Below are 13,919 nucleotides of genomic sequence, written 5' to 3' on the forward strand. Positions count from 1 at the left end.
ATGCAGTAAGCCCTTAAACCCCTAGGTCACCCCTAGTGGACGAGTTTGACTCGTGAGGGTTTGCAGTGAAAGAATATACTCACAAAATTCTAACATTTTACAAAAATATTAAAATCAAAATCAAAGTATGTAAAGTGAACATAACGACATTTCATAAATCAGTCAAAGGTCATTTATGTTTGAACAAAGTTCTACATTTTTATTCCTCATTTTCAGAAAATTTGAAAGATAACTTGAGTGCTTGTGTGATTTTCTGATTTTTTTTTCTTTTTAAAAGCAACATCTTTTTAGGAACAAGATTTCACCTCTTAACTGTTAAGAATGGTCGGTTCTACCTAAGTTCTAACTCGAAACTAAGCATCCTGTCTGGGATTGTGAGAGGTGTGGATATTCACTTTAATACCTCTAAGAGGCTTTATCTGTGACATTCCAGTTTACTCACGTTTTTACCATTGACGGCTTTCACCCTACTGCACTATTTGGTCTCATTGGACTCTTTTTTCATTTTTGCAGTTCTAGCCATCTTTGACATTTTTCTCGTATTTTCTGCTTCTTTTTTATATTTTATCACACTTCACCATTTTCTGGTATTCTTTTTACAAAAAGCAGGTAGCCCTTTTCAAGGTACCCAGTCTAATCCTATGGTTGCTGTCCAAGTAATACTAACTTCAATTTTATATTTCTTCTAACCAGCCAACCAAAGGACAAAGAAGTCATAGTTCACTAGACTAGGTTTTCCCTAACACTCTAGACAGAGAAGAGGGTCAACTTTTGTTCCATAAAATCTTATCTTTCAAAATACTTAATCAGAAGTAAAATTTTAAAGCATATCTTTCATAATTTTCTTAATGAGGAATAACCAAAAAGAACTTTTGATCAAAAGTTAGAACATGAGCCTGAAATTTGAAATTCATATGTAAAAAGTATATACAAAGATTTTGAAGAAAAATATTTCGAAAGTGTTGAATATTTTTGAAATTTTTTTTTTTTTTTTTTAACATGAAATTAAACTAGCAATGAAATAAACATGAAACTAAACTACCAATGAAATGCAATGCAATGCAATTGTGAGCTAACTTAATACCCCCAAACCTAAATGACATATTGTCCTCAATATGCAAGCAGTAAGGAAAAATAAAAAGGTTAGATCACACCTGAAACGGATTGGGCATTAATGTGCAAAGTCTTGTTACAACTACTCTGAAAAGAATGAAAGTTATAACAATGATAATTTCCGAAGTAATTTTTTTTTTAAGAAAAATTTTATTTCCTAACTACACTACTTATTAAAATAAAAGGACATGGGTTGCCTCCCAAGCAGCGCTAAGTTTAACGTCTTCAGCCGGACCTATCAAAAGGTCTGATATCTAGGAATTTTCCTAACATTCGTTTTGACGGACACAACGATCGATTTCCTACCCCAATTGATAGGCAAACAAATTTTTACCCTCGTTAGGACTTGGAAATTATTTTTAAAAATGATCAACAACCTTCGTTTGTCCTCAGTTCTTAGTGTCATCACCTTTTCAAAACAAGTTTCAATCATCATATTCCCAAAGAGAATGAAAGCTGTAAGACATGAAGGGTCTTTATACTTTTGTGAAATGATGGGTTGGATAGGATACGAAGTTGAATCAATAATGGGCGAAATTGGTGTGACTAACAAATTAGAATTGGTTATTGATTCCTCCTAAACAACAGTCACCTCTGATGGCGGATCAATTTGCTTAGCCAAATTTGTACAATCACCTTGCTCATTAGGACTTTGAAACATTGGTTGGCTCTCATGGGTTATCTCATTTGAAAATTGACCATTCTCTCTTTCTTCTAAGGGCACAATAAGCTGACCTAGTTGGACTTCCATCGTTGCTTCAGTTGGAATTGTAACCTCATTGGTTTGAATTTGAACTTCAATTAAGACAGGGTTATCAATTGTTGATGGACAATCATCGAAATCTTCAAAAGAGTAGAACTGGTCACTAAGGTTATTTTGAAAGAATGGTGAATTTTTCGGGATTGAGATATCCTCATTTTTGAATTTATCAAATTTTTCTTCTTCTAAGGATAACGCTAGGTGACTCAATTGAGTTCCTATGTTGACTAAGGCTTGACCCATATCCCATTGTTGTTGATGATTTAACAACTGTTGTTGATGATTTACCAACATTTGTTGATGGAGCTGTTGTTGTTGGATTAACTGTTGTTGTTGAATTAAGAAGGCAGACATCATAGACTCTAATGACGACGATTGAGGAGAAGACAAACATGAGTGAGTGGATGTTGGCTCAGGCTCTGTAGCTCTGTAATCGGAGAAATGATGAGAATCATAGGATTGTTGGGAAATTATGGTTGGATTCATCATCGAAGTGTCATGCAAATAAGAATCCTCATAGTTACCAAACTGACTACCCTTAGTGAACTCGTTCTGACACGGTATGGAATTTTGGGGAAACAAAGTATCTACGTGGTATGGTTGGTCAAACGAACTGGGTGTCGGTATCCAATACGAGTTTTGAGAATGATGCATATTGGCCTGTGTAGAAGCATGGGCAGACTCGGACAATGCTCGGGAGAATGACCATAATTATCACATAAGCCACATGAGATCAAAGATTTTCTCCTAAACTCCATGACGATGTAAATCTGCTCGAGGTTCTGTATCTACTGTAACATACACTTTGGACTTGCACACAAGAGAGGGAGGAATTCACACGTGATAACTGGGTGCCTATGACTAGACAGCTCCTAACTGGTTCAAAGGATTAATCAAAGTCTCCAACCCAAATCTCTGAAATCGGAACAGCCAGTTTAATCTCCAGAGGGGAGGTGGCGCACAATGCTGAGCAAGGGCACTCTTAGATCACCTCTCTTCTTGAATAGACGTAGTATATCCCCTGAATTCACGTAGAACTACAGGGCAAGATTGCGCTAGGCACTGTTCACGATCAAGAAGTGCAGTTGGTGCAACTTTTGATTAGCTTTGCTTAATGAGCTCGAAGTTCAAAAAGTGACCAAAAGAGAAAATAAAGAGGATGCCATAACAAAACAAGAGCGAATGAAATCTAACAGTTTGTGATGAAAGTTGGTTGTGTTACTTACGATACAAGTAGAATAAGTACCGGTTACCCCATTTGGAATGGAGTTCAAGAATCAGGATCTGTTCTTCAAGAGTAAGGTTTCCGTACTTTACGTCAGGTTTTAGATAATTCAGCCCATCTCAATTACAACTCTTTCCAGTTCTCTTCAATCCTGAAAAAATAATTCAAAGAATAAAGGGTTATTATGAGATAATCATCCACTATTTAAAGTTCCATACCATCTTGAGATGTGTCAATCGTTTTGATATAGACCAAGACCAAACTCATGAAATTTTAATTTAAATGCCTATAAAATGTTTTAGATTGTCTTAGAAAAATATTGATCATCCATATTGTTATAAACTTAATTGAAAAAAAATACCAAATGAATAAGGTTAGAAGATTCGTTATCATAAGATAAGATTCGTTAACCTTAAGTAAGATTCGATATGTTTTAAATGATCCACAAATATCAAAGAAAAAAACACTGACCTTTATTCCAGATGAAAACTATCGATGAAACTCAGAATTGTCCTGTAAGAAGACAGGAGATGTTCAAATAAGTATGCAAAAATAATATGTATAACAAAAGGATAAAGGCATTTGTCTGTAAAACTTGCAAAATATATTGTGTCATAATGGACAATCTCCCAAAGTTGCATAAACAGGGAACTCATACAATAAATAAGCTTTGAATAAAACACTGAACAATACCTCAAAAACACATTGATTGTCAACAACACCGGTGGGACTCCACTCTGCAAGGTAAGAATCTAAAAACATCCATTGATACTTTCCCAGTAAAAGCAGCTTGTCCAATGATTCCAACGACAAAAGTGAAGCAAAATTAGCCTAATCAAGTGCTGCTTTGGTATATATCTAAAACAATCATGATTACAAAGAAATGATTCAGTTTACCTATGTAAATATGAAATTATGGTTTCATAAACGAAAGGAAATTTTCCAAAACCAAAGCTAATAAGCCAAAATCACTAAAAAAATTACACAGTCGAGCAAAACAGGGATGGAATTACATCATTTTGGTAACAAAGTAATAACGGTTTAGGTGGAAAGTATAGACCAAACAATTCTTATCTCAATAGAAAGATTAGAGACTGTATGAGATGTTAACCTACCAAAATCGATATCTCCTCACTCCTAAGACTACTCAAGTGTTCTCAAAGTTAATATTACATATCCTGGGATCTAAAGCATGATTTTCTTGTTATTCTAGAAGCATTGATGTACATAAGTATTTGGGACTTTCCAATCTCTAACGACAAAAACAAAAATATCATATTTTGGAAGAATTAATTTGAGATGTTGATGTAGCGAAGTGTAAAGAATTGGTGGAAATAATTCTAGGTGTGGGCATTCTCTACACACCCACAAACACACTGTGAATCCAATTCTACTCCTAGTCTAGATGAGTTTGCAGCAATGCATATGTTGTAATAGCTGAAGGTGATTCTAGATCTCCTAATTCAGACTCAGATGGTAAATTTAGTATAAACTGACTTCATCTCACGAATCATACTTTCACAATCAGAATTTTGTGAGTTCAAGAATTCATGTTGACAAGAAATATAAGAAGGGATAGGACCATAAAAATCGTTATTGATATCGACAGCAAACAACAACGCAGTAAGCAATAGTAGCATGCAAGACATGATTATGACATGTTCAAAAATGACCAAGAAGATCACACCAGTGGCCATCTGTATACAGATATTGACAATAACAGTTACTGCAAAGATGCTCAAAGCCATCAAGTTTGAATAACGTTTAGATTCACTCTGAGTTGCAAGAGAAATGGAGAAAAAACTCATACAATTTGCATATTAAGATAGTACCAGTCAATTTGGATGGTTGATCTTGGGCACTAGGCATATAAGTGCTCATCTTAAACAAAGCCAAATTCTAAGATGTTTTGTATTTCTAATTGAATTGTAACATCAAGTGTTCCAATTCAGAGTTTGGTCAAGTATTCCAACTTATACATTTAAATATATGTAAGGATACTCAATCTCCAAGTAACCAAATGCAGCCGAATCTTGATAAAAAAAGATGCAAATTACTAAATGCCTTAGAATGATGGATTATATTGCTGACACGATGTTGAATGTTTGTATGAGTCAAACTCAGTCAACATTATAGGTGAGCTAAATGCCTAATCTGATGGAAATTGGTAAGTTAGAAGCTGTAACAGAGAAAAAAAAAAAAACTTGATAGATTACAGACAAGTATAACATCAGATTCCAAATGAATAAACAAGAGAAAGAAATTTGATGAACGATGAATAAGGAGAAGAAATATGAGAGAATACCTACTGGAACTGCACCAATCAAATGGCTATCTCAATTTGAGCTTCGAAAATAACTAGCTGAGAAGAGAAGATCAAGGATTTGAGCTCAGTTCTTCGATTTGAGCTTCAGTTCTTGGAAAGCGATAATGACGACGAGATCGAGAGGATTGATCTTCAGTTCTTCGATTTGAGCCTAAGTTGAAGAAGACGATCAATAATTTTTTGAATCAACCAATCGAAATAGCTGAGAGAGAGATCCAAGACAGAGAGATGGGAGATCGAGAGAGACTTGCAGATAGCGGAGAGATCGAGAGATTGAGAGAGTTACAAAGAGAGGAGAAATCGAGAGACTTACACTGATAGAGAGGTCGAGACAGAGAAAGGGAGAGAAGAGCTAACAGACTGAAACTCAAAAATTTGGGGAGAAATACCGAATGAAAGAGAGAGAGTTCGTTAGGACCATGGCGGGCCGTTAAAACGAGGAAAAAAGAATTCGGTGGGCAAAGCCTGTCGAATTCTTTTTATGGGCCTAAACGTGGGCCATGGACCGACGAAATATAAACGATGGATTTGGGCTGCCGGTTTAGCGCTACAGTAATGCCGAATATTTACTGTTTTGACGCAGTGGATGTTGTTGTAGGCACACCCAAGAGTACAAGAAGGAAATAATCTGAACTCAATGAGAATCTCGAGATAGTGCAAGTTTTTGCATTTACAATTATCAATATGTTGCATAAGTGCCACTGCAAACTAAAACTGAAAGTTTAATAGAACTTCCATTAAAAATCTTAATTAATCTAAGAGTTATTATTTTATTTTTTTTATAAATATACTAAAAAGGTAACATCTATTAAAAGATTTTTTTTTTTATTTCACCATTTAATCCCCTTAGCATTAATGGTTAAAATTGAAATTATTGGGGTAGGCAAATAAATTTCATGCAAAATTATTTTGTAATTTATCTTCTAAAAATTGACACAATTTTTTTGCACTTAACTTTGTCCTCTAGGTTTCTAAACAAAGCTTGCATCATTAGAATCCAGAGAATGACTTGAAATCTTATGGGTTAGCTTTAGAACCGTGGAATATCTGCACTATACAGCAAGTAGAACAGCTAAAATCACTTATTAACGTGATCCCTCAATGGTCTACCGGAATCATGATCACTGTAACAATCAACCAGCATGCATTCCCAGTACTTCAAGCAAGCACCCTGGATTGATGCTTCACCTCAAAGTTCAAAATTCCACCAGGATCCTTCAGTTTATTTGGAATCCTCACTATGACCATATGGCTGGCAATTTACGATCGAATAGTCATTCCCTTACTTGCTAAGTTCACAGGTCGACCAGGTGGACTTAGTTTTATACAACGGATGGGGATTGGATTACTAATCTCATGCATGGCCACGATAGTATCGACATTGGTGGAGAATGCCCGAAGAAGAACATCAATCCAACAAAGATTTTTGGAAAATGGGCGCGCTTTGGTCAACATGTCCGCTATGTGGTTAATACCACAATATTTCTTGATTTGCTTAGCTGAGGCTTTCAATGAAATAGGTCAGATTGAATTCTATTACTCTCAATTCCCTAAGAGTATGGCTAGCATTGGAGTTGCTCTTTTCACTCTAGGGATTGCTGTGGGGAATTTGTTAGGGAGTCTCATACTAGGGATTGTTGATGATGCCAGTAAAGGAGGAGGAAAAGAAAGTTGGGTATCAAGTAATCTCAACAAGGGTCGCTATGACTACTATTACTGGCTTCTTACTATAATGAGTATGTTAAATTTTATTTATTTTCTTATTTGTAGCTGGGCTTATGGGGATTATGAGGAAGTAGGAACTAAGGTTTGTGATAAAGAAGATGGCATGGAAGAGGAAGACTTGCCTAAATCAAAGGAATTGCCCATGAGCATTTGATTTATATGTATTGGTGGCCTGAATTTTTGTTGAATGGACCAAGGAAACAAGTATTAAGAATCCTTTAAATAACTTAAAAAATTAGAGATCTTAGCATCTTATTTGTAATTATGAAATGGAATGCCAATTTGAGGTTTTTCTAATCTTGTTTTATAATGCATTTCTATTTTATGTCCATCTTAGTGGTTGGTCAATTATTGTTTGGGATATTTATGTATGGTGCTAATCTATTCAGGAAAATACAATTAGATCCGCTCTTCATAGACAAACTTGGGATTTGCGATCCCAGGTAAGATCGGTTCAGGATCATGGGATCCTTTTCTATCAGATAGGAAGGGCTGTTGCACAAAATGTACTTCTAAGTAATTGCCCTTTGAAGTTCATGATGTTTGGTGGAAGAAAAAGTGGTCCAAAACCTTGGACAAAGCCCAACTGTATTTTTTTTTAATCTTAGTTTTACATGAAAAATAGAGAGGATATGGTGTTGAATAGCCAATGTGGTAAACATTTCGGCAGAACGACCCTTAGTAAGATTTAAAATCTTACTAAGTTACTAAGGAAAGTGTTTTTTTTCTTTCCAAAATCTGATTTTTTTTTTTCATGAAATCTAGGATTGTATTTCAAATCTTTGTAATGTTTGAAAGTGTATTTTAATCTTTAATTGGGATGTAATAATTAATTTCAGAAATTGAAATGTAATAATGAAAATTTGGAGTGCCAATAATAACTCTTTAAATTAAGTATATGTTTCATTTGATTTTTAACGAGTAGAGAATATTCAATGAGAGTACACAGAATATTCAATATGTAAAAAAGCAAATGCACGAAATGACCTGTCCTATTTATATATATATATTGGGTCCCGTTCCCCTTTCTATGTTTTACCCTACACTTTAACAAACGTGTTTTGTCCTACATGGGTTAGAAGTTTTGGAATAGGCTGATTTTTGGTGAGGATGATCTCTATGGCGAGGAGATCATCCTCACCAAAAATCAGCCCATTCCAAAACTTCTAACCCCATTAAAAACGATTTACAAAAAATGGACGGTCCACAATTTTTCAACTTGTAAATATGGGACTAAAAATTTCGGAATGGACTGATTTTTGATGAGGATGATCTTCTAATCATAGAGATCATCCTTATTAAAAATCAGTCTATTCCAAAACTTCTAACCCATGCAGGATAAAACACATTTGTTAAAGTGTAGGGTAAAGCTTAGGTGCTGAACATTTCCCATGTATATTTGGTCATATACAAAGAAAGAGAGATGAGCGAGTAAGACCTCGGGCATCTTATTCTTTAATTCTCTAGGATGTATGCGTGCTGACTTTGTGTCATTAATTATGGAAAAAATTCTAAGCTGATTTACTGCAACATTGCATTATCAAACTGCGCTGACATGGAGGTGTGGAATGTGGACAGATCCATAATGCTTTTCCTCGGCATCAATGGTTATGTGCATACCACCATGGATCAGCACTGTGCTAATTAAAGTGACTTCCTATTATACCGTGTTTGACACTGAACTGACCTGGAGTTGTATTCACAAGTCAGAGCCATAGATGCTTTTCCGGGAGAGAAGAGTGAAAAGCTTCTAAGCACACCTCCACGTCAGCTCAGCATCGAATGTAATGTTCTTATATAAGTCATTTTAGCATTGTTATTATAATTAAGTCTCACACTCCACAAATTTCACATTTACGAAAAAAATACCAAATATGATGTGTATTAAAGAGACATTTGCCGTCTGACAAGGAAAGAGAAACAAAATGGTATCCTTATAACAGCATCATTTCTCTTTCAAGAAAGATGCATTGGCCGTCTGACAAGGAAAGAGAAACAAAGTGAGGCTCTCTTACTTGAATAAAACGTCACCACTACTACGATTAATCCAAGCTCAGAAAGGCTTAGCAGAAGATGATGATTAATTGATACCTTTCCTTCCTTTAAAAAGGTTTTTTTTTTTTTAATTCTCTTCATTTCTTCTCACTTCTTTGAAAAACAGTCTCTCAATTGGAGAGGATGACCGGATCTACAGATCAAAACAAGATGACCCAACAACTTTCAGGACAGAAGGGTGGCCTTAGAACCGTGCCTTTTGTTATAGGTGATCCCACCCCCTCTTGCATCATCATCATCATGAAAGCCTTATCCATGAAAGCCTTATCCTAAAGATTGGCCTACAAATCGTGTTCCTACATTCGATTTTATCTAGGGTAGTGTTTTCTTTCATTGAATGTGTGTTCATCTCCACTTGCACTACCTCAATCCATGTTGTTCTGGATCCTATTATATTCTTCAAATTATACTCATGCATGCATGACTAATTCCAAAACCATCCAAGATTGAGATGTCTCACCCTAGTCAACTTAGTATGGTCGTGGATGAGATAAGACAAGATTCCATCACCGAGATCTTCAATTTTCTTCTTCTTTTGGTAAAGATCTGGGAAAACGATCACCTATTTTTCGCAATGACTCACCAAATTATCTTGGTCCATGTCGTTCATCAACAAACCAAGACAAAAAAATCGAGACTGAAGATCATGCTTGCATGAATACTTTTATTTGCAAATTTTTGTTGTTTATTTGGTACAATTATCTCATATTCAGACGGTGCCGACTAGTATAGCTGGTAAAGTCTGTGGGTGAAGACATCATATGGTTCGGTTCAATTCCCATCATCATTGAATCATTCATATATATCATGAAAAACAGGTTTACCAATCAGAAAAATTATCTCGTATTCATTTTTTGTGTGTGCATGTGTAATTTTTATAGCAAACGAGGCATTCGAAAAGGTTGCAAGCTATGGGCTCCTCGCAAATATGATTTTCTACTTGGTTGGAGCATATCACATGGATTACGCCGCAGGAGCCAATGTATTGTTCTTGTGGAATGCCATATCGAATTTCATGCCCATTCTAGGTGCTTTCTTTTCGGATTCTTACTTGGGTCGATTCCGGGTGATTGCTTTGGCATCTGTTACTAGCCTTCTTGTAAGCAAATTGATTTGTTTTCCAAATATGACTTCTTCTTCTCCTCCTTTGTTTTCAATTTTCAAAGTTTCAGCCAATTAATTATTAGATATTGTTCCAATATTCTTTTAAGAGAAGTTTCCCAAAACGTGATCAACTTTTGACAAAATTCCCATTCCAGCTCATTGTTCATTTGATTCCCAAAACATGAAGAGTGAGATCACAGGTATTTCAAAGTGACGATCCCGTTTATATAAAGTAGGGAGATCGCTAATATTCATTTGAAAAGTGACAATCTTGCTGATTATAAAAGTGATGATCTCGCAAGTCCATTTCAAATAAATATCAACGATCTTACTACCTTATACAAGTGAGATCGTTACTTTGAAATTTTTGGGAATAAAAATGAACAGCAGAATTGAAATTTCGTCATATTCAACACATAAAATGATAATTTACCCTTCTTTTAAATATGGGTATAGTAAGATCTCCCTCAGTTGTAGTGGAAATTAAAGATAACCCTAGGGTTTCAAATTGATGGCATACCCCCTTCACTTCCATCCTCCATGTAATCTAAATGGCCTTGTCATCAATCTCTTGCCAAAAATCCATCTTCAATCTCTATGTGAAAAATTTTACTCTCATCTTCAAACTCAAGATTCTATATCCTCCAGCCCTCAAACCTCAAACATGATAATTGATAAGTGAAGGAAAAGCAATATCGATCACTAGAAAAGTGTGTTCTTCCTCTGTCCTATGTTTGATTGATAACATCAAACATGGTTTGAGATTAGAGAAATCTAAATATTTCCTTCTCTTATTCAAGTTCATATGAGTCTCCACATATATTTAACAACATCTCATCACACAGGGGATGATTGTACTATGGCTAACAGCCGTGATTCCACAAGCCAGGCCTTCTGAAGATGAATCAGCGACACCAGCTCAACTGCTTCTCCTATTTTCCTCGTTTGGCCTCATGTCAATTGGAGCTGGTGGAATTAGGCCATGTTCATTAGCCTTTGGTGCTGATCAGTTTGACAAACAAGAAAATCCTAAAAATGCCAGGGTTCTACAGAGCTTCTTCAACTGGTATTATGTCTCCGTCGGAGTCTCTTTAATGGTTGCAGTGACCCTTATCGTTTATATTCAAGATAGTAAGGGATGGAAAGTTGGTTTTGCTGTTCCTGCCATTCTCATGTTCATGTCTACTGTTTTGTTCATATTGGGTTCTTCATTTTATGTCAAAGTTGAGGCAACCAAGAGCTTGTTTACTGGATTTGCTCAAGTGATTTATGTGTCTTTCAAAAATAGACATCTTGCTTTCCCTCCTAAGAATTCAGATGGAAGGTACCATCACCACAAGGATTCAAAACTTCTTGTGCCGACCGAAAAACTAAGGTAAAATGGCTATCTTTTTCCATCAATCATCATTGTTATTATCATCACTGGCTTTGTCATTTGTCACAAGTCAACATCATTTTCCATGTTGTTAGTTATTAATTGTCATACTATTAAGGATTGATTTAGACATGCTCCTCCATGTTCTGATGTTTAGCTGAGATGCACTCATGTTTTCAAACTGATGACATGCTCCTTGACCTCGTTCTACTCTAGAAGACCTTCTAATGCAAAATGACTTAAACACCTTTGTCTTCGACTTCTAACAAAAGCCCTTGATTTTTCTCCCCAAAACAAGTCATTTTCCACCTCTACGATAATTTATTTTTGAGTGCTGATTTTCTAACTAGAAAGTGTTCACTCGGTCAATACTCGGCTTACGTGGCATGGACACAGAACCATAGTGATCAATATGTTGAATAAGGGCCACTGAAAACTAAAACTGCAAGTTTAATAGAACTTCAATTAAAAATCTTAATTAATCTAAGAGTTACCGTATTTGTTTAAATATACTAAAAAGGTAACATCTATTAAAAGATTTTTTATTGAAAAATGCTGGAATGACATAGGGTATTTACTGCGATTCTCACAAGTCTGACGTGGGATGTGCACATAACCATAGATGTGTTTCCTCGTGATACAGGTAAAACCCATTTACGGTTATGTATGCATCTCCACGTCAGAATTGTGAGAATCACAGTAAATCCTGTGTTACCCCAACAAGACTCTTTTTTATTTCACCATTTAATCACCTTAGCATTAAATGGTTAAATTGAAATTATTGGGGTAGACAAACAAATTTCATGCAAAATTATTTTGTAATTTATCTTCTAAAAAATTGACACAATTTATTTACACTTTACTCTGTCCTCTAGGTTTCTAAACAAAGCTTGCATCATTAGAAATCTAGAGAATGACTTGAAATCTGATGGGTCAGCTTTAGAACCATGGAATATCTGCACTATACAGCAAGTAGAACAACTAAAATCACTGATTAAAGTGATCCCTCTATGGTCTACCGGAATCATGATCGCTGTAACAATCAACCAGCATGCATTCCCAGGACTTCAAGCAAGTACTATGGATCGACACTTAACCTCAAAGTTCAAAATTCCACCAGGATCCTTCAGTGTATTTGGACTCCTCGCTTTGACGATATGGGTGGCTATTTACGATCGAATTGCCGTTCCCTTACTTGCTAAGTTCACAGGCCGACCACGTGGACTTAGTTTTACACAACGGATGGGGATCGGATTACTAATCTCATGCATGGCCATGGCAGTATCGGCATTGGTGGAGAATGCCCGAAGAAGAACAGCAATCCAACAAGGATTTTTGGAAAATGGGCACGCTTTGGTTGATATGTCCGCTATGTGGTTAATACCGCAACATTGTTTGACTGGCTTAGCTGAGGCTTTCAATGCAATAGGGCAGATTGAATTCTATTACTCTCAATTCCCTAAGAGTATGGCTAGCATTGGAGTTGCTCTTTTCGCTCTAGGGATGGCTGTGGGGAATTTGTTAGGGAGTCTCATACTAGGGATTGTTGATGATGCCAGTAAAGGAGGAGGAAAAGAAAGTTGGGTATCAAGTAATCTCAACAAGGGTCGCTATGACTACTATTACTGGCTTCTTACAATAATGAGTATGTTAAATTTTATTTATTTTCTTATTTGTAGCTGGGCTTATGGGGATTATGAGGAAGTAGGAACTAAGGTTTGTGATAAAGAAGATGGCAAGGAAGAGGAAGACTTGCCTAAATCAAAGGAATTGCCCATGAGCATTTGATGTATATGTATTGGTGGCCTGAAGTTTGGTTGAATGGACCGAGGAAACAAGTATTAAGAATCCTTTAAATAACTTAAAAAATTAGAGATCTTAGCATCTTATTTGTAATGATGAGGTTTTTCTAATGTTGGTTTTGTGCATTTCTATTTTATTTCCATCTTAGTGGTTGATCAATTATTGTTTGGGGTATTTATATATGGTGGTACTTTATTCAGGAAAATATTGAGCTTGAAATTTTTTTGAAGGTTCATAATGTTTGATTTGAATTTGTCATTATTTATTTTGGTAATTAAAACATATCCTAGAAGTGAATGCATTTCGAAAATGTATTTTAAAAAAATGTTGGATTTTCTAAGTTAGTTATTATTTTGAAATATTTTATATGTTATTGCATTAGTGGCCAACGTTGAAGAAGAATACTCACTCTCTAATTATCAAGAGCAAGAGT

General features: G+C 35.6%; 1 protein-coding gene and 1 pseudogene across 1 annotated transcript; both read left to right on the plus strand.

Annotated features, from left to right (window-relative positions):
• The first annotated feature begins 6,664 nt into the window (after positions 1-6,664).
• On the plus strand, positions 6,665-7,303 carry LOC147392521 (protein NRT1/ PTR FAMILY 1.2 pseudogene; annotated as a pseudogene).
• Positions 7,304-9,225: 1,922 nt separating this feature from the next.
• Positions 9,226-13,645, plus strand: LOC147392522 (protein NRT1/ PTR FAMILY 1.2-like). Its single transcript, XM_086456917.1, has 4 exons — positions 9,226-9,412; positions 10,086-10,303; positions 11,154-11,683; positions 12,559-13,645. The coding sequence occupies exons 1-4, from the start codon at positions 9,328-9,330 to the stop codon at positions 13,469-13,471; spliced, it is 1,746 nt and encodes a 581-aa protein (XP_086313043.1). The 5' UTR covers positions 9,226-9,327; the 3' UTR covers positions 13,472-13,645.
• Positions 13,646-13,919: the final 274 nt, after the last annotated feature.

The sequence above is a fragment of the Akebia trifoliata genome, chromosome 10 (assembly GCF_017979445.1).
Source record: "Akebia trifoliata isolate Shusen 1 chromosome 10, ASM1797944v1, whole genome shotgun sequence".
In the NCBI taxonomy this organism is placed as follows: Eukaryota; Viridiplantae; Streptophyta; class Magnoliopsida; order Ranunculales; family Lardizabalaceae; genus Akebia; species Akebia trifoliata.

What these genes read in the sequence shown, in the direction of transcription:
- LOC147392522 (XM_086456917.1), top strand. Translation starts at nt 9,328, where the DNA reads ATGACCGGATCTACAGATCAAAACAAGATGACCCAACAACTTTCAGGA. An exon ending in AACCGTGCCTTTTGTTATAG is followed by an intron (nt 9,413 to 10,085) that starts GTGATCCCACCC and finishes TAATTTTTATAG; the next exon opens with CAAACGAGGCATTCGAAAAG. An exon ending in CATCTGTTACTAGCCTTCTT is followed by an intron (nt 10,304 to 11,153) that starts GTAAGCAAATTG and finishes CTCATCACACAG; the next exon opens with GGGATGATTGTACTATGGCT.